A 24,509-nucleotide genomic window follows, 5' to 3' on the forward strand; every position below is an offset into this window, starting at 1 on the left:
ATGATAATGAGCTGTACCAGGTAATGGGCCTAAAAACAGAAAGGAGTCAGAAGCAAGAGATATATGAGGTAACAGACACCAGGACTTGGTGATTAATTGTATAAGCTGGTGACCAGAATTCTGAATGATACCCAAGTTTCAGTTTCAAGCAATTGAAATGGTCAAGCCATTATGCCACTGCCACTAACTATGACTTCTTAGCATTTATGAGTATTTTATTTTGTATTTTATTTTTTGTAATGCCTTTTCACAATACAAGTACTTTCTATGTGCCAAAAACTGTTCTGAACTTTTATACATGAAATAATTTAATCAACTCTAAGTACTACCAAGGCACACATACTCACAAACACATATACACTCTCTCGCTCTTCCTAAGTAATCTGTGAGGCTGCATAGCCAGTAAGTGATAGTTTTCAAATCCAACCAGTCTAATTCCACTGCCTGAACTTATATCTGCTGATAATTATTTAATTCTTCCTTACAGCCATAATGAAAAATCTGTGTGACTCATAATTTTGGAGAAAACTGACGCAAAGGAATCGCATCTTACCAAATGATTAAAGTCAGTGTAGTAAGCATGGGTTAAAAATTGTGAATGCCATAGTTGCCCTTGAAAACCCATATAGGGCCAGGCACTGTGGCTCATGCCTGTAATCCCAGGACTTTGGGAGGCTGAGGTGGGTGGATCACCTGAGGTCAGGAGTTCGAAACCAGCCTGACCAAGACGGTGAAACCCCGTCTCTACTAAAAATACGAAAATTAGCTGGGCATGGCGGCGGGCATCCGTAATCCTAGCTACTCAGGAGGCTGAGGCAGGAGAATCACTTGAACCCGGGAGGCAGAGTTTGCAGTGAGCCGAGACAACTCCATTGCACTCCAGTCTGGGCGACAGAGCAAGACTCCATCTCGAAAAAAAAAGAAAACCCATAAAAATTTTATATAAAGTATATTACTTGTTGTTTGTATACACAACCCTGTACAAACAGGTCAATCTACAGCTGGGCACGGTGACTCACACCTATAATCCCAGCACTTTGGGAGGCTAAGGTGGGCAGATCACTTGAGGTCAGAAGTTCAAGACCAGCCTGGCCAACCTGGTGAAATCCCATCTCTACTAAAAATACAAAAAAGTAGCTGGGCCTGGTGGCGCACGCCTGTAATTCCAGCTACTTGGGAGGCTGAGGCAGGAGAATCACTTGTACCTGGGAGGTAGAAATTGCAGTAAGCCCACATAGCGCCACTGCACTCCAGCCTGGAGAGAGACTCTGTCTCAAGAAAAAATAAAGGTAAATTAGCAAACACATAATGATAATGTTCATACCCTGAAAAGCAACCAGGATCAAACAGGGGAAGGGCAGATTTATATCGCCCATTGCACACTCACTAGGATATATGTTTGTTGAGAATAATGGCAGGCAGAATTGCCCACTCTTTAAATTGTCATTTTTCTTGCTTCCCCCCACCCCAGTCAAACAATAAAACTTTTGTAATTTAAATATAAATAATAAAACTCCACTTTTCACACATATTGTTAAGATTTTCGCTAGTTATAAAGCACTGCCTCATTCACCTTTTAAAAGAACCACAACTACCTCAATATTCTTTACATTCATATCTTAAAAACAGTAATTAGTTTACATAAATTTGGATACCTGAATAAACTAAATTCTTTCCTTCCAGGACTTGTCCAAGCAAAAGGCACTCTGCCTGCCATTCGAACATCTTTTTTACACCAAAACTGTGGTATTTTTCCAGAACTGCTTTAGGAAGTCCCCAATTTGCCAATAGTAGCTTGTCTATTTGGTAGTCAGGAACTGTAGGCTTGCATTCTCCTTTTAGGAAAAAGAAAAAATTAAAATTTAATTTACTTCTAATATTTGAGTTTTACAGTTAGCACTTCACCGTGTGTTGGAATTCCTGTGTGTTGAAATGAAGCTCTTTAAAGCACATCTTGTCTTCAAGAATCTTATGAGAAATTGACCATGTATAGAAAAGTAATAAATTGTTATTTACTGCATATAATAAAAATTCCTTAAAAGCCTCAAACAAACAAAAAAGCGTGCAATACACAGTAGATAAAGAGTGTTGGAATTACGGGTGTAGTTGGGGGAGGAGGGCAATATGGAAGCATTACAAAGCTAAGTTAGGTGAGTTTCTATTTATAGTAAGTTTTAGTTCCATGACGACTGCACAACTAACGATTTTAAAAAACTGGGTCGACACCCACGGGACACCCAACCGATCTCATTACGAATCCCTTCCAGCTTTCCCCTGGACGCCGAACAGCCTGTGCCATACTCCAGGCCCAACAATACTGCCTTAAGGGTCTGTGAGGAGTACTGGGTACTGTGAGGAACGAGCCCCCCAACAGGTGATGGGATGAGGCTAACTAGGAAGTTGTTTCTGTAAAGGTCGAAAGATCCAGAAGCCACGTGAACATTAATACCAGGCGATCACTGAAAACACGTGTATGTCTGAACAGAAAGTGACCTGCCACACCAGGCCCCAGTCACAGAGAAGGGGAGTAGAAGCCCAATGGGGTATGCAATGAAGCAAGCCCCGTGGGGTGAGGACACCTCCCGACCCATGGCCCGGCGGAGCTGCCCCCGTTGCCCGCGGCCTCCCGGGTTCCTGGAGCACCTGCAGCTGCGGCCGACTGACGGCCGCGGTCCTTCAGGCAGCGACCCAGGCCCGGCGGCGGGCTCAGCACGGACCCAGAGAGGAGCTGGGGGCTGGCACTGCTGTCACCGCCGCTTCCCGAGAACGAATCTGAGCCTGATTCTGAACGCCGCCGTTTCCCACTCCGACGCAGAAGATTCATGGCAAACCCTTCTCGGCCGATCAGGGCAAGCCACAGTCCCAGCGTCCTCCCTCTCGGTAGAACCCTGGCTTGGCAACAGGTGCGGACATCTTCCCGCCGGTCTTCAAACTCAAACCTCCCGGCCCGCCCCGGAACCATAGAGTTATCCGTGGCGTAAGTAACCCGAAAGCCATAGAATCGTGGGGAAGAGCGGCTCTCGCTGGCGTCTAAGACTTCCGGCTTCCAACCTCCTGGTTGGTTAATATGAGAGGTAGATTAAAGAGGAAGAATACAGAATCTACAGTTATAACCATACTGACCTAAAAACCTTCCTTCTCTTTTTGTCCATTTCTGGTTTGAATAGGAAGGCCATGCTAACTTCATAAAATGGGCTGCCCATAATAGGTAGATTAGGAAAGTAGCTCTTCTTAACGTATTGGTATTTTGTAAAAAATTATTTCAGATTGAGAAGCATTATGCGAGATAGTCTAGGGTTTCTAATGGAGCATAATTTCCCCCTTTCTCCTAGTGTATGATGGTAGGGCAGGGCTATTTCTGAACACAATTTCCACTTTAGTCAGCAAGCATTGTGAGGAATATGTAATGAGGAATTGGGGATTGCTGGCTGACAGACCCCTATAAACGCCGCGAGGAAGGGGCTCTGAATATACCCCAGGGATCGTTACGAGCCAGGAGCTTAGTAATGCATCTGTGTTGTCCCTTTTGTAAAGGTAGAAGAAAACGAGTTCTGAACGTAAAACAGTGACCATTCATTACCTAGTTGCACAATTCATTTCACCAAGCAAACCTAGTAGGCCCTAAGCCTGACCTGAAGAGGCTGTGCAATTCTAGAGCACTAAAAATCTCAAAAGGTCCAGTCCAATTTAAAAAAAAAACACACACACACACTCGAATACAATCTGGAAAATAGCGTTCGAACCATCTTCTTTCAGTGATAACCTTATTTTTTTAAGTGATTTAAATGACAATATTCTAAAGTTCCACGAGATGGCGACATTACTCCGTGAATGAAACATTTTTTCTTCGCCTTTTACGCATTCAACAACTATTTATTGAGTATCTACTGTAAGCTAGCCACTGGGTAAATGGCAGTGGAATGGCATAAAATGGTTCCTGCTCTCAAAGAGAAAGAGTCTAGAGAATAAGGCAGACATTAAACAAGTCAGTTAATGAAGTGTGCCATATGCTTGCGCAGAAATGAATAGAATACTATTGAAGAAATAAAAGAGATCCTGCCGGGAGTGGTGGCTCACGCCTGTAATCCCAGCACTTTGGGAGGCGGAGACGAGTGCATCACCTGAGGTCAGCAGTTCTAGACCAGCCTGGCCAACATGGTAAAACCCCGTCTCTACAAAAATACAAAAGTTAGCCGGGCATGATAGCGGGTGCCTGTAGTCCCAGCTACTCGGGCGGGAGAATCGCTTGAACCCGGGAGGCGGTGGTTGTAGTGAGCCGAGATAGCACCACTGCACTCCAACCTGGGCGACAGAGGAAGACTCTGTCTCAAAAAAAAAAAAAAGAGAGAGAGAGAGAGAGATCCCTAGATTGTAGCCAAGAAAGAACTTTCTCAGATGCAGTGTAACTTAAGGGTTAACAGTGCAACTCTGGAGGCAGTCAGTCTAGGTTTGAAACTTAGTAGCTGTGAGATCTTGGGCAACTTGCTTAACCCTTTTTTTTTTTTTTTTTTTTGAGACGGAGTGTCCCACTCTGTGGCCCAGGATGGAATGCAGTGGCTTGATCTCTGCTGACTGCAACCTCTGCCTCCCAGGTTCAAGCGTTTCTCCTGCCTCAGCCTCCCAAGTAGCTGGGATTACAGGCCCACACCACCACACCTGGCTAATTTTTGTATTTTTAGTAGAGACAGGGTTTCACCATGTTGGTCAGGCTGGTCTCGAACTCCTGACCTCAAAGGACCCGTCCACCTCCGCCTCCCAAAGTGCTGGGATTACCGTGTAACCCTTTTGTGCCTCTATGTCCTCATCTATATGATAGAGATAATAATTGTAACAACCTGTTTGGTTATTTTGAGGACTGAATAAGTCAATATGTGTAAAGTACTTAGAATAGTGCTGGCACATAATAAATACTATTCAGAGAAAATATTTAGATGTTCTAATATAGCTCCGAATTTAAATTCAACATTTTGCTGGGAAAAGACTAAACTAGAAAAATCTCTTACAAAGCTATTCTGTTTTTATTATTAGGTGAACTATGATCAAATCAGAAAAATAATTAGAAAGGAATTGAAAGTTTTATGTCATCCTACCAAAAGCCTGGAGAATATTTTAAAATATATAATTTATTTTAAATTTATTTTAAATGTTCAACATTTCTAATTTTTTCAGAAAAACTCTGAAAATGGAGAAGAGAAGGCTATTTCTCAAAAATATTAAAGGTGTTTATGCTAACAGTTATCATAATAACTAATATTAAAATACCAGAAGCATTTTCCATCTGTATTGTGTCTAACCTTGTGTTCCTTGGAATTTTGCCTGTGATAATTCTTCAAGGAGGCCGGGTGCAGTGGCTCACACCTGTAATCCCAGCACCTTGGGAGGCCAAGGGAGGTGAATCATTTGAGGTCAGGAGTTCGAGACCAGCCTGGCCAACATGGTGAAACCCCGTCTCTACTAAAAATACAAAAATTAGCTGGGCCTAGTGGTGCACCTGTGGTCCCAGCTACTTGGGAGGCTAAGGCAGGAGAATGGCTTGAACCCAGGAGGTGGAAGTTGCAGTGAGCCAGGATCACACTGAGGGAAGAGAGAGACCCTCTCATATTGGGAAGAGAGAGACCCTCTCCTATTGTTTTATATTGTATTATACTCAGTACCTGTTTTTTTAAAAAAACAAAAACAAAAACAAAAAAAAACAAGGAAGTAAAACCAAAGACAGGCAGCCCGGCGCCAGGCCTGGGCCTGCCTGGCCTAAACCCAGTAGTTAAAAATCAACTCATAACTTAGAAACTGATGTTCTTCATAGATTCCACACATTGTATAGAAGAACATTGTGAAACTCCCTGCCCTGTTCTGTTGCTTTCTGAATACCAGTGCATGAAACCCCTATTACATATCCCCTAGATTGCTCAATCAATCACGATCCTTTCGTATGAAATCTTTAGTGTTGTGAGCCCTTAAAAAGGACAGAAACTGTGCACTCGGGGAGCTCAGATTTTGAGATAGTAGCTCACCGATGCTCCCAGCTGAATAAAGCCCTTCCTTCTACAACTCGGTGTCTGAGAGGTTTTGTCTGCGGCTCATCCTGCTACAACACCATTGCACTCCAGCCTGGGTGATAGAGCAAGACTCAGTCTCAAAAAAAAAAAAAAAAAAAAAAATTCAAGGTCTGAGTAAACCCCTCCAAATAAAATTTACACATACTTCCGCCAGTTACCTGGGAGACATACCAATTGCGGATCACTTTAAATTTAATCTTTGGCTTTTTTTAAAATATAGAAGTAGTAGAATTATGCTAGATACCCAGAGTCAGGTTTGTGCAGGCTTGCATCCTTATTGTCTCAATCTGCAGGACAGATATTTCTCTGCTTCATTTACTGAGAGTGCTGCCTTTCTTGGGTTTTGGCTTTCTGCAGAAATTTTTTTTTTTTTTTTTTTTTTGAGACAGAGTCTCACTCTGTTGCCCAGGCTGGAGCGCAGTGGTGCAATCTCAGCTCACTGCAACCTCCACCTCCCAGGTTCAAGTGATTCTCGTGCCTCAGCCTCCCGAGTAGCTGGGACCACAGGTGGGCATCACCACGCCCAGCTCATTTTTGTATTTTTTGGTAGAGATGGGGTTTCACCATGTTGGCCAGGCTAGTCTTGAACTCCTGACCTCAAGTGATCCACCCGTCTTGGCCTCCCAAAGTGCTGGGATTACAGGCGTGAGCCACCACACCTGGCCTATGCAAAGAATTTTAGATCTTACCTCTCACCCTGCTGGGAACAACAGATTCCTATCCCCCAGAGCCCATAATCCATGCTCTAGACTCCAGGGGAAACAGCAGGCATCACTATGGAAAACTTTGGGTCTAGTGCTTTTTTTAATCCTCTAGAATGTGTTTGACATTTCTGTCCTACAAAGGATTCCCTGATTTTAATCAACTTAGTTATGAATTTCAAAAGTTTTTTAAATATAATATTTAGAATTTTAAGGAAGATGTGCCATACTCAAAGTGGTTTCTTTTTCACTTTAATATTGCTAAAAACAGAAGAAAAAAAGCCCTCAAATAACAATAATTGATGTACATTCAAAAACATCATCTGATTTTTTTATAAGTTTACATAAATTATCAAGAGTGATTTCCCATGGAAATTTCAGAAGTTTATGGAAAAATAAAATTTTGCCCAAACTAGGCCAGGCACAGTGGCTGACACCTATAAACCTAACACTTTGGAAGGCCAAGGCGGGAAGATCACTTGAGCCCAGGAGTTTGAGCCTAGCCTGCACAACATAGTGAAACCCTATTTCTACAAAAAACTTAAAAATTAGTCAGGAGTGGTGGCACATGCCTGTAGCCCCAGCTACTAGGGAGGTTGAGAAGAGAGGATAGCTTGAACCCAGGAGGTTGAGGCATGAGTTGTGATGGCAACACTGCAATCCCCCGAGTGACCCGGTTTCAAAAATAAAAATAAAAACAACCAAAAATATTACTCAAACTACATTTGTGAATTGACTAAAACAGAATTATCTACCCAGACTGAAAACTGTTTCTCACGTGATGTGAGTGGAAGTGATTTACGAAAGGGCAAAGAAAGAAAGAGCTGGAAAATAAACAACGAACGTGAATAAGAGTAGTACTGATTAGGTCTAAGGTACTCAGAACAAAGGAGATGCTAATTAAGGAGATTTTGTGTTTGAAATCCAGTGACTCTCAACTAAAACAAGTCCAGTGGTACACATTAGAATCCCTAAGGAGCTTTTAAAATATTATAATACCCCTGGAGATTCTGAGTTAATTGATCTGGGATGGAGTGCAGGCACTGACATGTCTTAAAAGCTCCCCAGGTATTCTGACATGCTGGAATTGAAAACCACCAGTGCGGCCGGGCGCGATGGCTCACACCTGTAATCCCAGCACTTTGGGAGGCCGAGGCAGGTGGATCACATGAGGTCGAGAGTTCGAGACCAGCCTGACCAACATGGAGAAACCCCGTCTCTATTAAAAAAAAAAAAAAGAAAGAAAAGAAAGGCCGGGCATGGTGGCTCGTGCCTGTAATCCCAGCACTTTGGGAGGCCGAGGCAGGTGGATCACAAGGTCAGGAGATCGAGACCATCCTGGCTAACACAGTGAAACCCTGTCTCTACTAAAAATACAAAAAAATTAGCCAGGCATGGTGGCATGCACCTGTAATCCCAGATACTTGGGAGGCTGAGGCAGGAGAATCGCTTGAACCCGGGAGTCAGAGGTTGCAGTGAGCTGAGATTGCGCCACTGCACTCCACCCTGGGTGACACAGAGTGAGACTCCGTCTCAAAAAAAAAAAGAAAAGAAAAGAAAAACACCAGTGCACCCAAGAGATGAGGCTGACTTGAATTCAGGTGGCTTCAGTGAGAAAGTTTTAATAAGAGGCTTAAATTAACAAGGAACTCTGACAAAGACCTATTTTTCCACAATGCCTCAAAGAACTAGTTGAAATAGCTTACTTGTGGATGCAGATGAAAGCACAATTGAAATAACTTCAAAAGTCTAGGTTAAAACATCAGAAAGCCAACTTGAAGGTAGTAAAACTAAAGAGTGAATCCCAATAAAAAGACTAAATTACTTGAACATGTAAGAACACAAACCCATAACTTCCAGATTCATACATAGTCCTGTCTTAGTTTGGCTGCTATATTAAAATTCCTTTGATTGCATAATTTATAAACAACTGAAAAGTATTGTTGGCTGGGGGCAGTGGCTCATCCCTGTAATCCCAGCACTTTGGGAGGCCGAGGCAGGTGGATCACTTGAGGTCAGAAGTTTGAGACCAGCCTGGCCCACATGGTGAAACCCTATCTCTACAAAAAGTACAAAATTAGCCAGGCGTAGTGGCGTGTGCCTGTAATCCCAGTTACTCTGGAGGCTGAGGCAGGAGAATCACTTGAACTCAGGAGGCAGAGGTTGCAGTGGGCGAAGATCGTACCACTGCACTCCAGCGTGGGTGACAGAGTGAGACTCCATCTCAAAAAAAAAAAAAAAAATATGTTTTCTGTCTGGCCTGTCTTGCTTGGCTGACCTTTCTTTGTCCCTGGACTAGAGAAAACAGAATTTTCTTGTGACTTCTTATTGTTGTTGTTTTGTTTTGCTTTTGGTTTTGGTTTGTGTTCATTGGCATTTCCAGGTTGCTGGCCTCGCCAGTGTCCAGTTTAGAATATATAAAACAAACAAACAAACAAAAAACAAACAAAACCCAAGCAATTCACAAAAGTTTAGTTTTTTGGTTCCCCAGGTCCTTGCCTGGTCTGCCTTCGGAATCTTCATACGTTTGTTTACATATAATGGTCAGGGCTTTTAGTTCCACTTCTCAGGAGGAATGGGGGAAAGCATGTCTACTTCATCATCCTATAAGCAGAATTCTCACCTTTTAGTCTTTTAACCAGCTTTTTACAAACAGACATTTACAGTGTATGATACTGCCCTTCCCAGATCCCTTTTACTGGTTGTTTGACCCAACCCCTGGCTGCTGTGTTGGCTGATAACTCACAGCTGCCCCTTCCTCAGAGGAATATCTCAGGGACTTTTACTGGGTGATTGACCCAACCCCTGGCTGCCGTGTTGGTTGATAACTCACAGCTGCCTCCTCCTCAGAGGAATATCTCAGGGACAAACAGAAGCTGTCTTTGTATGGCCTATGCACCACCATCTACCCTTTCGGCCAGGGCCTGACTGCTATCAATGCTGCAGATTTGTGCTACAGAGCTTCCTCCTGAAATGAGACTGAAGCTAGTCTGCAGCTGAGACCATGTTCTTGATATTTACGGTGCTGAATTTATACATCTTTTCTCTTATGGTTAATGCTATTTATGCATTTGTTATCTCCCATCCCTCCTCTAACTTCCCTGCTACCTTTTTTCCCCTTTGACCATCTCTGGTTCTCCTCTTTTACTCCTTCCATTTTTCTAAATGTGTTTCTGTGATGTCAAGGTGGACAAAGCTAATCTCAACTCACTTCAGCTCTCTAAGCTTCGATTATCTCATCAGCAAAGTGGGAGTAATGTACCTACCTCGCACACTCCATAAGATCATGCACTTACAGGCACTTGCACACGGTTTGCAACATAATGAGAGAGAATAGACAGAAGCAATTTGTATCGTAATTCCATTGCCTCAGACTCTTTTATGTTACCTACTCTATTTCATACTTTAATTTGTAAAAGATATATATTATTTTCTCTGTGTGAAATTCACAGCAAAGGTGGGCATCTTCTGCTTTCCTTTGGTACCTCAGCCCTTCCATCTTATTTTGCTCCTCCCCTCTTGCTCAGACCAGAACACATCTCACTCCTCCCAACTATCTTCTGCCATTCTTACTGTTCTCTGCCACACCCTGTGCTCCTCTTGCCAGTAGCTTTCTGTCCCTGTCCTGGTCTTCTGTAGAAAAATGCTCAAGTTCTCCTGTCCAGAGCATTCTTAGAGACCCAGTCTAAATCAGAGAAATTGGAGGGAGAGTCGAGTGGGACATGCAGAGAATAATGAAAGCTCCTCTTCTTGTCTCTATATTTAAAAAAAAAAATTAAGGCTGAGAGCAGTGACTTAGCACCTTGGGAGGCTGAGGCGGGCGGATCACTTGAGTTCAGGAGTTCAAGACCAGCCTGGCCAACATGGTGAAACCCCATCTCTACTAAAAATACAAAAATTAGCTGGTCGTGGTGGCTGCGTGCCTGTAGCCCCAGCTACTCAAGAGGCTGAGGCACAAGAATCGATTGAACCCAGGAGACAGAGGTTGCAGTGAACCCAGATGGCGACATTGCATTCCAGTTTGGGCGACAGAGCAAGATTCTGTCAAAAAAAAAAAAAAACCCGCCAGGAGTGGTGGCTCACGCCTGTAATCCCAGCACTTTGGGAGGCCAAGGTGGGTGGATCACAAGATCAGGAGTTCAAGAACAGCCTGCCAAGATGGTGAAACCCTGTCTCTACTAAAAATACAAAAAAAAAAAAAAAAAATAGACGGGTGTGGTGGTGGGTGCCTGTAATCCCAGCTACTCAGTAGGCAGAGGCAGGAGAATCACTTGAATCCTGGAGGTGGAGGTTGCAGTGAGCAACTGCACTCTAGCCTGGGCAACAGAGCGAGACTCCATCTCAAAAAAAAAAAAAAAAAAAAAAAGAAATGAGTTAGAAGATGAGGGGACAGTTGGAGCTAAGTGAATTAGCAATTAATTTCAAAAAGCAAAATTGTTCATATTGATATTTAAGAGAAAAAAGTGGCTTGCAAAATTTAATAGGAAGCATGATACAAATATTTTGGAAAAATATAAACACATAGACACACTCAATAGAAATAAGTAGATTATGCCAGTCACAGTGGCTCATGCCTGTAATCCCAGCACTTCAGGAGGCTGAGGCAGGCAGATACCTGTGGTCAGGAGTTTGAGATTAGCTTAGCTAACATGGTGAAACCCCATCTCTACCAAAAAATACAAAAATGAGCCGGGCGTGGTGGTGTATGCCGGTGATCTCAGCTACTCGGGAGGCTGAGACAGGAGAATCGCTTGAAGCCAGGAGGCAGAGGTTGCAGTGAGCTGAGATCATACCACTGCACTCCAGCCAAGCCAAGATCGTGCCACTGCACTCCAGCCTGGCCAACAGAGCAAGACTCCATCTAAAAAACAAACAAACAAACAAAACAAGGCCGGATGTGGTGGCTCACGCCTGTAATCCCAGCACTTTGGGAGGCTGAGGTGGGTGGATCTCTAAGGGTCAGGAGTTCCAGATGAGCCTGACCAACATGGCGAAACCCCGTCTCTACTAAAAATACGAAAATTTGCTGGGCATGGTGGCACATGCCTGTAATTCCAGCTACTCAGCAGACTGAGGCAGAAGAATCTCTTGAACCCTGGGGGCGGAGGTTGCAGTGAGCGGAGATCGCGCCACTTCACTCCAGCCTGAGTGAAAGAGTGAATGAAACTCCATGAAAGAAAGAAGAGAGAGAGACAGAAAGAAAGAAAAGAAAGAAAGAAAAAAGAAGGAAAGAAAGAAAGATGAAAGAAAGGAAGGAAAGAAAAGAGAAAGAAAGAAAGAGGGAAAGAAAGAAAAAGAGAAAGAAAGAGCGAAAGAAAGAAAAAGAGAGATGAAGGAAGGGAGGGAGGGAGGGAGGGACGGAAAGGGAGACCTGAGACTGGGTAATTTGTAAAAGAAAGAAGTTTAATTGGCTCACGGTTCTGCAGGCTTTACACGAAGCATCTACTCAACTTCTAGGGAGGCCTCAGAAAGCTTATAATCATAGTGGAAGGCAAAGGGGGAGCAAGCACCTCACATGGAGAAAGGAGCAACTGAGAGAGAGTGCATGGGTGGGGGGTGGGAGTGTGACACACTTTTAAATGATCAGGTCTTGTATAAACTCAGAGTCTGAGAGCTCACTTATCACCAAGAGGATGGCCCAAGCCCTTCATGAAGTATCCACCCCCATGATCCAAACCTCCCACCAAACCCCACCTCCAACACTGGGGATTACAATTCAACATAAGGTTTGGGTGGGGACAAATATCCAAACTGTATCACTGCTCAAATATATTGTCTCTCTCTTCCAGATTTCTAATTAGAAATACATTAGCCTTTCCCACTCTATTATCCCCATTTCTTAATTTCTTTCTTTCTTTCTTTTTTTTTTTTTTTTTTTGAGACAGAGTCCTGCTCTGTTGCCCAGGCTAGAGTGCAGTGGTGTGATCTTGGCTCAGTGCAACCTCTGACTCCTGGGTTCAAGCAATTATCTTGCCTCAGCCTCCCCAGTAGCTGGGATTGCAGGTACCCGCCACCACGTCTAGCTAATTTTTTTTTGTATTTTTTAGTAGAGACGGGGTTTCACCATGTTGGGCAGGCTGGCCTCGAACTCCTGACCTCAGGTGATTTCCCCATCTCGGCCTCCCAAAGTGCTGAGATTACAGGCGTGAGCCACCTCGCCTGGCCCCATTTCTTAATTTCTTCCTCCTTGGGAAAAGGATATTCCCAGCAGCTAGGATCTTGGCATTTCCTCTTCCCATGGACTATCTTGTGTCCTTTAAGAAAAATATTCAGGAAACTGTTTGGACTTGAGGGTTTCTGCTCACTTAGTTATGGAAGATCAACTTTAAACATTGATTTTAGGGTTTTCCTAAAATATTTTGTCACAATCAAAATTGTAGTTGATCAAGGCCCACCCATTTCTTTTACAAATGAGAAAGAAAAAAAGAAAAAGATTACATTAATTCATGCAATTATTCCACAGATATTCAGCTTTAAAAGTTATCTTCTCAGTGAGGCCTTCCTTGACCACCCTTTCTAAATATCCCCCATTGGCTCAGCTCTCTTTTCTCTTCTTCTGCTTCATATTCTTCATAACACTTATAAGTCTCTGTAATGTATTATTTGTTTACATTTTTAACTTTTTTCTTTTTTTTTTTGAGACAGAATCTTTCTCTGTCACCCAGGCTGGAGTGCAGTAGCACAGTCTCTGCTAACTGCAACCTCCCCTTCCTGGGTTCAAGCAATTCTTCCACCTCAGCCTCCCAAGCAGCTGGGACTACAGGCGTGTACAACCATGCCCAGCAATTTTTGTATTTTTAGTAGACATGTTTTTTTCACCATGTTGGCCTAGCTGGTCTTGAACTCCTGGCCTCAAGCAGTCCACCTGCCTGGGCCTTGCAAAGTGCTGGGATTACAGGCATGAGCCACCACACCTGGCCGTTTGCATTTATTTACATTTTTATAGACTTCCTCACCAGAAAGTAAGTTCCATGAAGGCAGGAACTTTGCCTTCTATGTCTTATCTCCAGCACTTAGTACAATGTATGACACATAGCAGACACTCACGGATATCTGCGAAATGAGTGAGTGACCACTATGTCAGACACATTTCTGGGCTCTGGGATACAGTGATGAATGAATGGGACCCAGTCTCCCCTTTTGTGAATCTCAATTTCAAACCATCTGACTACGTTTTCTAAAGTTTTTCACTTTTGTTCTTTGACTTGGAAAAAGAGAGGTTTAGTCTGAGGAAGGCTTTACTGAGTGTGCTATGTTCCCTGAGATATAAATATTAACCGCTCATATTAGAGACAAGAGTTGTGAGCATTTGAGAATGACTCCTAAACTTTGAATCTCTTGGAGTTTGATATCTGTGCCCTGATTTCCTTAGTCTGATTTGTCCTTTTTCTTCCTCCTGGAATGAGAGAGGGAATAGCTATGAAAACCTTGAAGAAGACTTTTTTTTTTGAGACAAGGCCTCCCTGTGTTGTCCAGGCTGGACTGCAGTGGCTTTTCACAGGCACAATCAGCACACTGTAGCCTGTAATGCCCAGGCTCCGGTGATCTTCCTGCCTCATCCTCCCAAGTAGCTGGACTACAGGCATGCACCACCACACCCTTGAAAGAGGCTTTCACCAATGAAGGAAGAATGAGGCAAAGGTCAAGAATTATATTTCCAGTGGCTCACACCTGTAAGCCTAGCATTTTGGGAGGCTGAGGCGAGTAGATTGCTTGAGCCCAGGAGTTTCAGACCAGCCTGAGCAACATGGCGAAACACCATCTCTACTAAAAATACTAAAATTAGCCAGGCGTGGTGACCCGTGCCTGTGATCCTAGCTACTCGGGAGGCTGAGGTGGGAGGATTGCTTGAGCCCAGGAGGTGGAGTTTGCAGTGAGCTGAGATCGCATCACTGCACTCCACTCCAGCCTGGGTGATGGAGTGAGACTCTGTCTCCAAAAAAAAAAAAAAAAGGAGCCGGACATGTTGGTGCACACTGGGGCTTAGGAGGTCAAGGCTGTAGTGAGCCATGATCATGCCACTGCACTGCAGCCTGGGCAACAGAGTGAGACCCTGTCTCCAAAAAATAAATATAAAAAAGATTTCAGTCATGTGCTTTCTTTTTCTGTCTAAACTTGTCTCCATCTTTGTCAACTCTGCCTCTGTCTCTTTTCCAGATGTTTTTAGAAATCTCTTTCTTGGGCCGGGTGCAGTGGCTCACACCTGTAATCCCAGGACTTTGGGAGGCCGAGGAGGGTGGATCACAAGGTCAGGAGATCGAGACCATCCTGGCTAACAGGGTGAAACCCCGTCTCTACTAAAAATATTTTAAAAATTAGCCAGGCTTGGTGGTGGGTGCCTGTAGTCCCAGGTACTCGGGAGGCTGAGGCAGACGAATGGCATGAACCCAGGAGGCAGAGCTTGCAGTGAGCCAAGATCGCACGACTGCACTCCAGCCTAGGCGACAGAGCGAGAGTCCATCTCAAAAATAAATAAATTAATTAATTAAATAAAATAAAAATCTCTTTCTCTCTCTGCCTCTGTCTTCAAGGGTTTCAATTTCTTTCTTTCCCTCAGTCACTGCTCCAGCTGTTTTGTTGTCTCTCCCTCCTATTTTCTCCTTCTCTGCCTCTGACTTTCTGTTTTTCTATCTCTGAATCTCATTGAATTTTTTCCTTCCTTCACACTTCTAATTTTTGTGACTCATCTCTATATATAGAGTGGGGGTTGTGAGCAAAGTCTTTGGAGTCAGAAAAGTCTTGAATTAGAACTCGGCTCTGCCACCTCCTGAGTATAACCTTGGGCACGCTGTCGTATCCATATAAGCCCCACTTTTCTTACTGATAAGAACATAATCACGCCTGTAATCCCAGCACTTTGGGAGGCCAAGGTAGGTGGATCACGAGGTCAGGAGTTCGAGACCAGACTGGCCAACATGGTGAAACCCCATCTCTACTAAAGACACAAAAAATTACCTGGGCATGGTGGCATGTGCCTGTAGTCCCAGCTACTCGGGAGGCTGAGGCAGGAGAATTGCTTGAACCCAGGAGGTGGAAGTTGCAGTGAGCCAAGATCACCACACCATTGCACTCCAGCCTGGGCGACAGGGCTAGACTCCGTCTCAAAAAAAAAAAAAAAAAAAATATATATATATATAATAATAATCTATTTCAGAAGTTTGACATGAGAGTTAAATACAAATAAAATGCATAACCGGGGACCTGGCACATCATAAGTGAATGCACACTATCCCCCAAGCAATCAATTACTAAACAAACAAGAGCTGTTGTTAATTATGTCTGCCTACTTCCAGACTTATTGTCTTCCTGGGGTGCAGAGTGCTTATTATTAGGGAGTCTAAAAGTATAGAAAAAAACCCACTTTGGTCTTTTCCTACCCTAACTCTCAATATAAGACCACCTCGCCGGGCGCAGTGGCTCACCCCTGTAATCCCAGCACTTTGGGAGGCCGAGGCCGGCAGATCACAAGGTCAGGAGATCGAGACTATCCTGGCTAACACAGTGAAACCCTGTCTCTACTAAAAATACAAACAAATTAGCCGGGCGTTGTTGTGGGCGCCTGTAGTCCCAGCTACTCAGGAGGCTGAGGCAGGGGAATCCCTTGAACCCGGGAGGCGGAGCTTGCAGTGAGCCGAGATCACGCCACTGCACTCCAGCCTAGGCAACAGAGTGAGACTCCGTCTCAAAAAAAAAAAAAAAAAAGACCACCTCACCTGGGGTCACCAAAACGTATATGGGGATTTCTCCCCAGCAGCAACCAATTCTGCAGCAGATTCTCCAGTGGGCACCAGCTGAGTGTCCCCTAATTGAGTTCAATTCTGACACTACCTACCTGGAAATAGCATCTGATCCAGCAGGTCAAGAGCTCAGTCCCACAAGGCTGTCCCCACTTCAGATGCCTGTTGCAAGCACAGGTTATGGTCTATACTCTGACCAACTGGCTATAAATTTGGGTTCCCACAACCCCGTCTTTGGGTATAATTAATTTGCTTGAGTGGCTCACAGAACTCAGAGAAACATGGTTTTGTTTTGTTTTTGAGACAGGGTTCATTCTGTTGCCTAGTCTGGAGTGCAGTGGTGCAATCCTAGCTCACTGCAGCCTTGAACTTCTGGGCTCAAGGGATCCTCCCACCTCAGCTCCTGAGTAGCCGGGACTGCAGGCATGTGCCACCTTGCCCAGCTAATATTTTTTTATTTTTTTGTAGAGATGAAGTCTCACTATTTTATCCAGACTGGGCTCAAACCCCTGGCCTCAAGTGATCCTCTCACCTCGGTCTGTCAAAGTGTTGGGATTACAGGCATGCGCCACTGTACCTGGTAAACACTTTACTTACGTTTACTGGTTTATTAATAAAGGATATAATAAAAGATACTGAAGAGCCACACGAAGGGATACCTATGGCAAGGTTTGTGGGAAGGGGTGCAGAGCTTCCATGCCTGCTCTGGGCTCACCACCCTTCAGGAACTTCATCATGTTCAGCTATCCAGACGCTCTTCTAAACCCTGTCCTCTTGGGTTTTTATGGAGGTTTCATTATGTAAGCATGATTGACTGGATTATTGGCCATTAGTGACCATCTTAACCTTTAGCCTTCTGTCCTCTCCTTGAAGATTGGAGGGTGGGGCTGAAAGCCCCAATCCTCTAATCATGCCTTGGTCTTTCTTGTGACCAGCCCCACACTGAAGCTACCTAGGGGCTGCCAGCTACCCGTCATTGTGTTGACATACAAAACACACGCTTATCACTCCAGACTGGAGATTCTGACTTTGCGGAGCTCTGTGCCAGGAAATACACATGTGCATATATATCTTACTGTAAATCACAATATCACAGATGATTTAATGTTCTGATTGCTCCAGTGATATTAATCGCTTTAACCTTGTGAAAGTAATCAGAACCAATATGGTGTCATTAATGTTAAAAACAAAAACAAAAATCCTGACGAAAAGAGCTGGGGAAGGCCGTGAATAGAAGGTCCTCAGGCTCATATGCCTGATAACAAAAACTATCACAAAAGATTCTGCCAAAAATACAACCTTGCACAGTGGCCATCGCGATCTTACACAAAAGATACTTCTGCAAGGACATCTGCCTAGCAATTGCCTGTCCAACCTCAGACTGGCATCATCCTTGTTATCGATTTTTGTAGCCGGGGATAATTGTTTCAAAATAATTATGTAATTCTCTTCATTTTTTCCTTTAAACATCTTTGTCTTCCTCTACCTCCCTGAATATGCCCATAATTTATTATGGCATGTGTATTCCCTTTGCAATGCTCTATTCCCAGATTTATATCTTTTCCTTTTAGAGGGCCTCTTTCCATTTGTTACTTGGGTTGACAACCTCAGAACCACCCCAAAAGGTTAGGTAACATGCCCAAGGTTGGCCGGGTGTGGTAGTTCACGCCTGTAATCCCAGCACTTTGGGAGGCCGAGACAGGCGGATCACGAGGTCAGGAGATTGAGACCATCCTGGCTAACATGGTGAAACCCCATCTCTACTAAAAATGCAAAACATTAGCCGGGCGCTGTGGCGGGCGCTAGTCCCAGCTACTCGGGAGGCTGAGGCAGGAGAATGGCGTGAAGCCGGGAGGCGGAGCTTGCAGCGAGCCGAGATTGTGCCACTGCACTCCAGCCTGGGCGACAGAGCGAGACTCTGTCTGAAAAAAAAAAAAAATGCCCAAGGCCACACATCTAGTAAATAGTGGAACCTAGATGCATATATTCTGGCTCCAGGCCCATTCTCACTGTTTTCTACATTTTCTCACTGTCCTTATCCTTCCTTTTCTGTCCTTCTCCTCATCTTGCAGATATTTTTACTTCTGGGGAAACTGCCAAAGTTTTATTTACATCTTTGCCTTCTTTTAGCTCTTCACATTTGAACAAGGACACTGGCAGGCAGGAGTTAGGGAGGAGTCTTAGGCCCTGCCAAGCTCAGAGGAGGGCGAGCTGGAGAAGAAGACACATGAAAAAATGCTCATCATCACTGGCCATCAGAGAAATGCAAATCAAAACCACAGTGAGATACCATCTCACACCAGTTAGAATGGCAATCATTAAAAAGTCAGGAAACAACAGGTGCTGGAGAGGATGTGGAGAAATAGGAACACTTTTACACTGTTGGTGGGACTGTAAACTAGTTCAACCATTGTGGAAGTCAGTGTGGCGATTCCTCAGGGATCTAGAACTAGAAATACCAATTGACCTAGCCATCCCATTACTGGGTATATACCCAAAGGACTATAAATCATGCTGCTGTAAAGACACATGCACAGGTATGTTTATTGCGGCACTATTCACAATAGCAAAGACTTGGAACCAACCCAAATGTCCAACAATGATAGACTGGATTAAGAAAATGTGGCACATATACACCGTGGAATACTATGCAGCCATAAAAAATGATGAGTTCATGTCCTTTGTAGGGACATGGATGAAACTGGAAATCATCATTCTCAGTAAACTATCGCAAGGACAAAAAACCAAACACCGCATGTTCTCACTCATAGGTGGAAATTGAACAATGAGAACACATGGACACAGGAATGGGAACATCACACTCTGGGGACTGTTGTGGGGTGGGGGGAGGGGGGAGGGATAGCATTAGGAGATATACCTAATGCTAAATGGCAAGTTAATGGGTGCAGCACACCAACATGGCACATGTATACCCTAAAACTTAAAGTATAATAAAAAAATTAAAAATAAAAGAAGCAACCTGGGGATAAGGAAGAATGAGCCAATCAGACTTTCAGAAACAAGACCAGCTCCTGGAATAAGGGTCTTGTCCCAAGGGCACTAGTCTTTTAGGATGAATAAATGGATTTACTGGAATGAAGACACAATATCCCCAACAACCATAATCTATGCCACATAGCTGCACAGGATCTTCCCTCAGGGTGGGAGTGGAGATTAAGAGCAGGCCCCTAAGGCTCCTTCCAGACAATTTCCCTCCCTTTCAACACAAGCCATGGGCTTCTACCTCTGCTGACAGTTCTCTCCTGGCTCATTGCTGAAGCTGGGAATCTTTGCTGTCATCTGGGGTGCTCTCACCTAGGACATTCTCTCCCCTTTGTGCTACAGGGCACTCCTACAGTCTTACCTCTTCACAGACTGGCTTCTATCTGCAAGAAAGGAATCTGCATTTCCCACCAGTTAGGAAAACAGAAGGGTAGAGAAAAGAAAGGAGGAGCTGCCTGAGGGCAAAGCGGGGCTTGTCCCTACCCTAGGTCCACTCAAGGTAAAGCTCAGCATATAAACAGGCTGAAAATGGGGAAGAGATGGAGAAAGAGTTCAGCAAATCTGATTTATTTTAAATTTTCATTTTTTTCTCATTAAAAAATAATTAGAGACAGGGTCTGGGCATGTTGCACAGGCTAGTCTCAAATTCCTGGGCTCAAGTGATTCTCCTGCCTCGGACTCCCAAAGTGTTGGGATTATAGGTGTGAGCCACTGCGTGCAGCCTTTTTCTCATTCTTATAAAAAAAAAATGACAATAGTGAACTATGCGTCTGTTCAAGGGAATCCCAATCCCTTAAGAACCCCTGTTAATAGTTTGCTTCCTTCTCTCTTTAATTTTGGTTTTTCTTTATTGGCCTTTTTGTTTCAGTATATTTTCTTTTTTTTTTTCTTTGAGATGGAGTCTTGCTCTCTCACCCAGGCTGGAATGCAGTGGCTCAATCTCAGCTTACTGCAACCTCTGCCTCCCAGCCTCAAGCAGTCCTCCCGCCTCAGCCTCCCGAGTAGCTAGGATTACAGGCATGCACCCCCATGCCCAGCTAATTTTTATATTTTTAGTAGAGACGGAGTTTCGACATGTTGGCCAGCCTTGTCTGGAACTCCTGACCTCAAGTGATTCACCCGCCTCGGCCTCCCCAAGTGCCAGGACTACAGGCTTGAGCCACCGCGCCTGGCTGAGAAATTGAGTTTTGAAAGAGATTTAGAGAGAGGAAGGGTAAAAGAGGAGAATTAGAGGAGAAAGGGAGGGAAAGAGGAAGGAGGAGATGGATAGGAGTGCAACAGACTGACAGGAATAAGAGAATTTGGTAGGCATAGATAACCAAGAGACATTTAAAAAGTTGGCTGAGGGGCTGGGCACAGTGGTTCACACCTATGGTCCCAGCAACTCTGGAGTCTAGAGTGGGAGGATCATTTGAGTCTGGGAGGTCAAGGCTGCAGTGAGCTATGATCATGCCACTGCACCCCAGCCTGGTCAACAGAGCAAGATCCTGTCTCAAAAATGCATAAATAAATGAAAGTTGGCTGGACACGATGGCTCATGCCTATAATCCCAGCACTTTGGGTGGCTGAGGTGGGAGGATTATCTCTCTCTTTTCTTTTTTGACATGGAGTCTCAGTCCCTTGCCCAGGCTGGAGTTCAGTGGCCCAATCTTGGCTCACTGCAACCTCTGTCTCCCTGGTTCAAGCGATTCTCCCACCTCCACCTCCTGAGTAGTATTAGCTGGGACTACAGGCGCGCACCACTGGGCCTGGCTAATTTTCATATTTTTAGTAGAGATGGGGTTTTGTCATGTTGGCCAGGCTGGTCTTGAAACCCAACCTCAGGCGATCCACCCACCTCGGTCTCCCAAAGTACTGGGATTACAGGCATGAGCCACCGTGCCTGGCCTGGGAGTATCTCTTGAAGCCAAGTCTAAGCAACATAGGGAAATCCCATCTCTACAAAATAATAATAATAATAATAATAATAATAATAATAATAATAATAGGTGTGGTGTCACGCACCTGTAGTCCCAGCTACTCAAGAGGCTTACTTGAGGATTACTTGAGCACTGGAGTTTGAGGCTGCAGTGAGCTATGATCACACCAGCAGTGTCTTCAGGGGAGACCTGTCTCTTAAAAAAAAAAAAAAAAAGGAGTGAGATACTGCTGAGAAGAATAAGATAGAGATTTTGGGAGAGATATTGGGTTAAATCGTGAGGTTTCTCTGTACCTACTGTGTTAGCTCTTTCTGCAACATCTGTCAAATATTGTCCCATTTCCTGGATCGATTCTTTAATGCCTAAATCTTTTTTTTTTTTTTTTTGAGACAGAGTCTCACTTTGTCACCAGGCTGGAGTGCAGTAGCGCAATCTCGGCTCACTGCAACCTCCGCCTCCCGGGTTCAAGCGATTCCCCTGCCTCAGCCTCCCGAATAGCTGGGACTATAGGCGCCCGCCACCACGCCCGGCTAATTTTTTGTATTTAGTAGAGACGGGGTTTCACCATGTTGGCCAGGATGGTGTCGATCTCCTGACCTCATGATCTGCCCGCCTCAGCCTCCCAAAGTGCTGGGATTATAGGCGTGAGCCACCTCACCCAGCCAAAAATGACTAAATCTTTTAACGCCAAAAGATTTAGGCATTGCTGGGCGCAGTGGCTCACGCCTGTAATTCCCAGCACTTTGGGAGGCTGAGGGGGGTGGATCACCTGAGGTTGGGAGTTCAAGACCAGCCTGGTCAACATGGTAAACCCCATCTCTACTAAAAATACAAAAATTAGCCAGGCATGGTGGCAGGCGCCTGTAGTCCCAGCTGCTAGGGAGGCTGAGGCAGAAGAATCGCTTGAACCAGGAGGTTGCAGTGAGCCTAGATCACGCTATTGCACTCCCGCCTGGGCAACAAGAGTGAATCTTCTTTCTTTGGTAGGATGCAGACCAACAGCTTTCATGTTTTGTTTCTAGATCTGATACGTTAGTCTAAGACTTGTGCCCTCTGGGCCAGCTGGCAGAGGAGCAGGAAGGATCAAGGGTCAGAGCCCCCTCCCTGGTCCAGGGAAGTGTAGGCTAGCAAGCTGATAGTACTACCAAAGTGGGAAGCAAGAGACAACTGTGTTATAGTCATAATTGGAGACCCCTTCCACCCTGCTTAGTCCCAGAATAGTGCTTGTTACCAGTAGGTGCTCAATAAATAAGTCATCAATTAATGAATAAATTTAAAAAACAAATAAACAGATGAATAAGTAAGACTTCAGTCATTTTGAGGGAGATGGTGGCAGGGCTGAGTGGGCACAGTACTACAGAAAAAACAAAATTAAACGTCAAGAAAAAGTATCAGCCACAGTGATAAAAGATACATATCAGACTCTGGCATTATGGCTAAACAAGCTGCAGCTCTGAAAGTTCAGGAGAGGCTGGGCATGGTGGCTCACGCCTGTAATTCCAACACTTTGGGAGGCCAAGACGGGAGGATCACTTGAGGTCAGGAGTTTGAGACCAGCCTGACCAATATGCTGAAACCCTGTCTCTACCAAAAATTCTAAAATTAGCTGGGCACGGTGGCGGGCGCCTGTATGCCTCCCAGCTATTCGGGAGGCTGAGACACTCTGGACAAAGCACACATCTTTTAAAAGCAACTAGAGGCCGGGCACAGTGGCTCATGCCTATAATCTCAGCACTTTAGGAGGCCGTGGCAGGCGGATCACTAGATCAGTAGTTTGAGGCCAGCCTGGCCAACATGGTAAAACTCCGTCTCTACTAAAAAACACACACACACACACACACAAAATATATATATATGTATATATATAGCTGGGACGTGGTGGCTCGAACCTGTAATCTCAGCTAGTCAGGAGGCCGAGGCAGGAGAATTGCTTGAACCTGGGAGGCAGAGGTTGCAGTGAGCCGAGATCGTGCCACTGCACTCCAGCCTGGGTGACAGAGCAAGACTCCATCTTAGAAAAATAAAATAAAATAAAAGCAACTAGAGAGTAGATAACAATTACCTGCAAAGGAATAAAAGTTTGGATGTTAGCAGACTTCTCAAATAAGTGGCTTCTGTACTCACCTAACCTATTATGCAAGAATGATAATGTAATAAAGACATTTTAGACAAAGAAAGCTTGAAAATGTTTACAATTAAAAGAACTATTTTTGATTCTACATCAGAAAAAATAAAACTGTGCCCAAAAGAAAGAGGATGAAAGAAGCAATGATGAGATCAAAGCACTTGATAAACATATGGTTAAATCTAAATAAATATTTATGACAAAAATAATAATGACTACTTTTAGGAACATAAAAGCAAACTTAGGCTGGACATAGTAATTCATGCCTGTAATCCCAGCATTTTGAGGGGCCAAGGCAGGAGGATCACTTGGGCCCAGGAGTTCTAGACCAGCCTGGGCAACCTAGCAACACCCCATCTCTACAAAAAAAAAATTTTTTTAATTAGCTGGGGGTGGTGGTGCATACCTGTAGTCCCAGCTACTGGGGAGGCTGAAGTGAGAGAATCATTTTAGCCCAGGAGGTCAAGGCTGCAGTGAGCCATGATGGCACCACTGCAGTCCAGCTTGGGTGACAGAGTGAATACCATCTCTAAACAAAGAATAAATAAATAAAAATAATGTAACTTTAAATCTTGCATATAACTTACATACCATTTGAGAGGGGGAGAAAATAAAAGGCAACCATTCTAACAGAAGGCTGGAAAAGTTAAAAACACACAAAGATTGTAAGAAATTAGGTAGAAATAAGTAGTGATCCCCCCATTATCCATGGGGATACATTCCAGGATCCTCGGTTTCTTCCTATACGACCACATTGTATAGGCCAGGTAGCTTATACAGCATGGATACAGTGCACAAAGGGATGAGTCACATCCTGGGCGGAGCAGTACAGCCAATTTAAAATTTGAGCATTAAAAAAAAAAGGGCTGGGCATGGTGGCTTACGCTTGTAATCCCAGCACTCTGGGAGGCCAAGGCGGGTGGATCACTTGAGGTCAGAAGTTCCAGACAGCCTGATCAACATGGTGA

The 24,509-nt window shown here is 44.3% G+C and overlaps 1 protein-coding gene across 5 annotated transcripts in view; it reads right to left on the bottom strand.

Moving 5' to 3' along the window:
- POLQ (DNA polymerase theta) overlaps nt 1–2,962 on the bottom strand; it is a 113,805-nt gene extending 110,843 nt beyond the window's left edge. For all 5 annotated transcript variants that reach the window (XR_008501519.2, XM_054481060.1, XM_054481061.1 and 2 more), the window contains exons 1-2: nt 2,644–2,962; nt 1,656–1,835 (exon numbers count right to left, since the gene is read on the bottom strand). Coding sequence is in view for 4 of the 5 variants with exons in the window: in XM_054481060.1 (XP_054337035.1) it covers nt 1,656–1,835; nt 2,644–2,962 (499 nt within the window). In the remaining variant the exon portion in view is untranslated. The remainder of the gene's footprint in view (nt 1–1,655; nt 1,836–2,643) is intronic.
- Between the last annotated feature and the right edge of the window lie 21,547 nt (nt 2,963–24,509).

The sequence above is a fragment of the Pongo pygmaeus genome, chromosome 2 (assembly GCF_028885625.2).
Source record: "Pongo pygmaeus isolate AG05252 chromosome 2, NHGRI_mPonPyg2-v2.0_pri, whole genome shotgun sequence".
Lineage (NCBI taxonomy): Eukaryota > Metazoa > Chordata > Mammalia > Primates > Hominidae > Pongo > Pongo pygmaeus.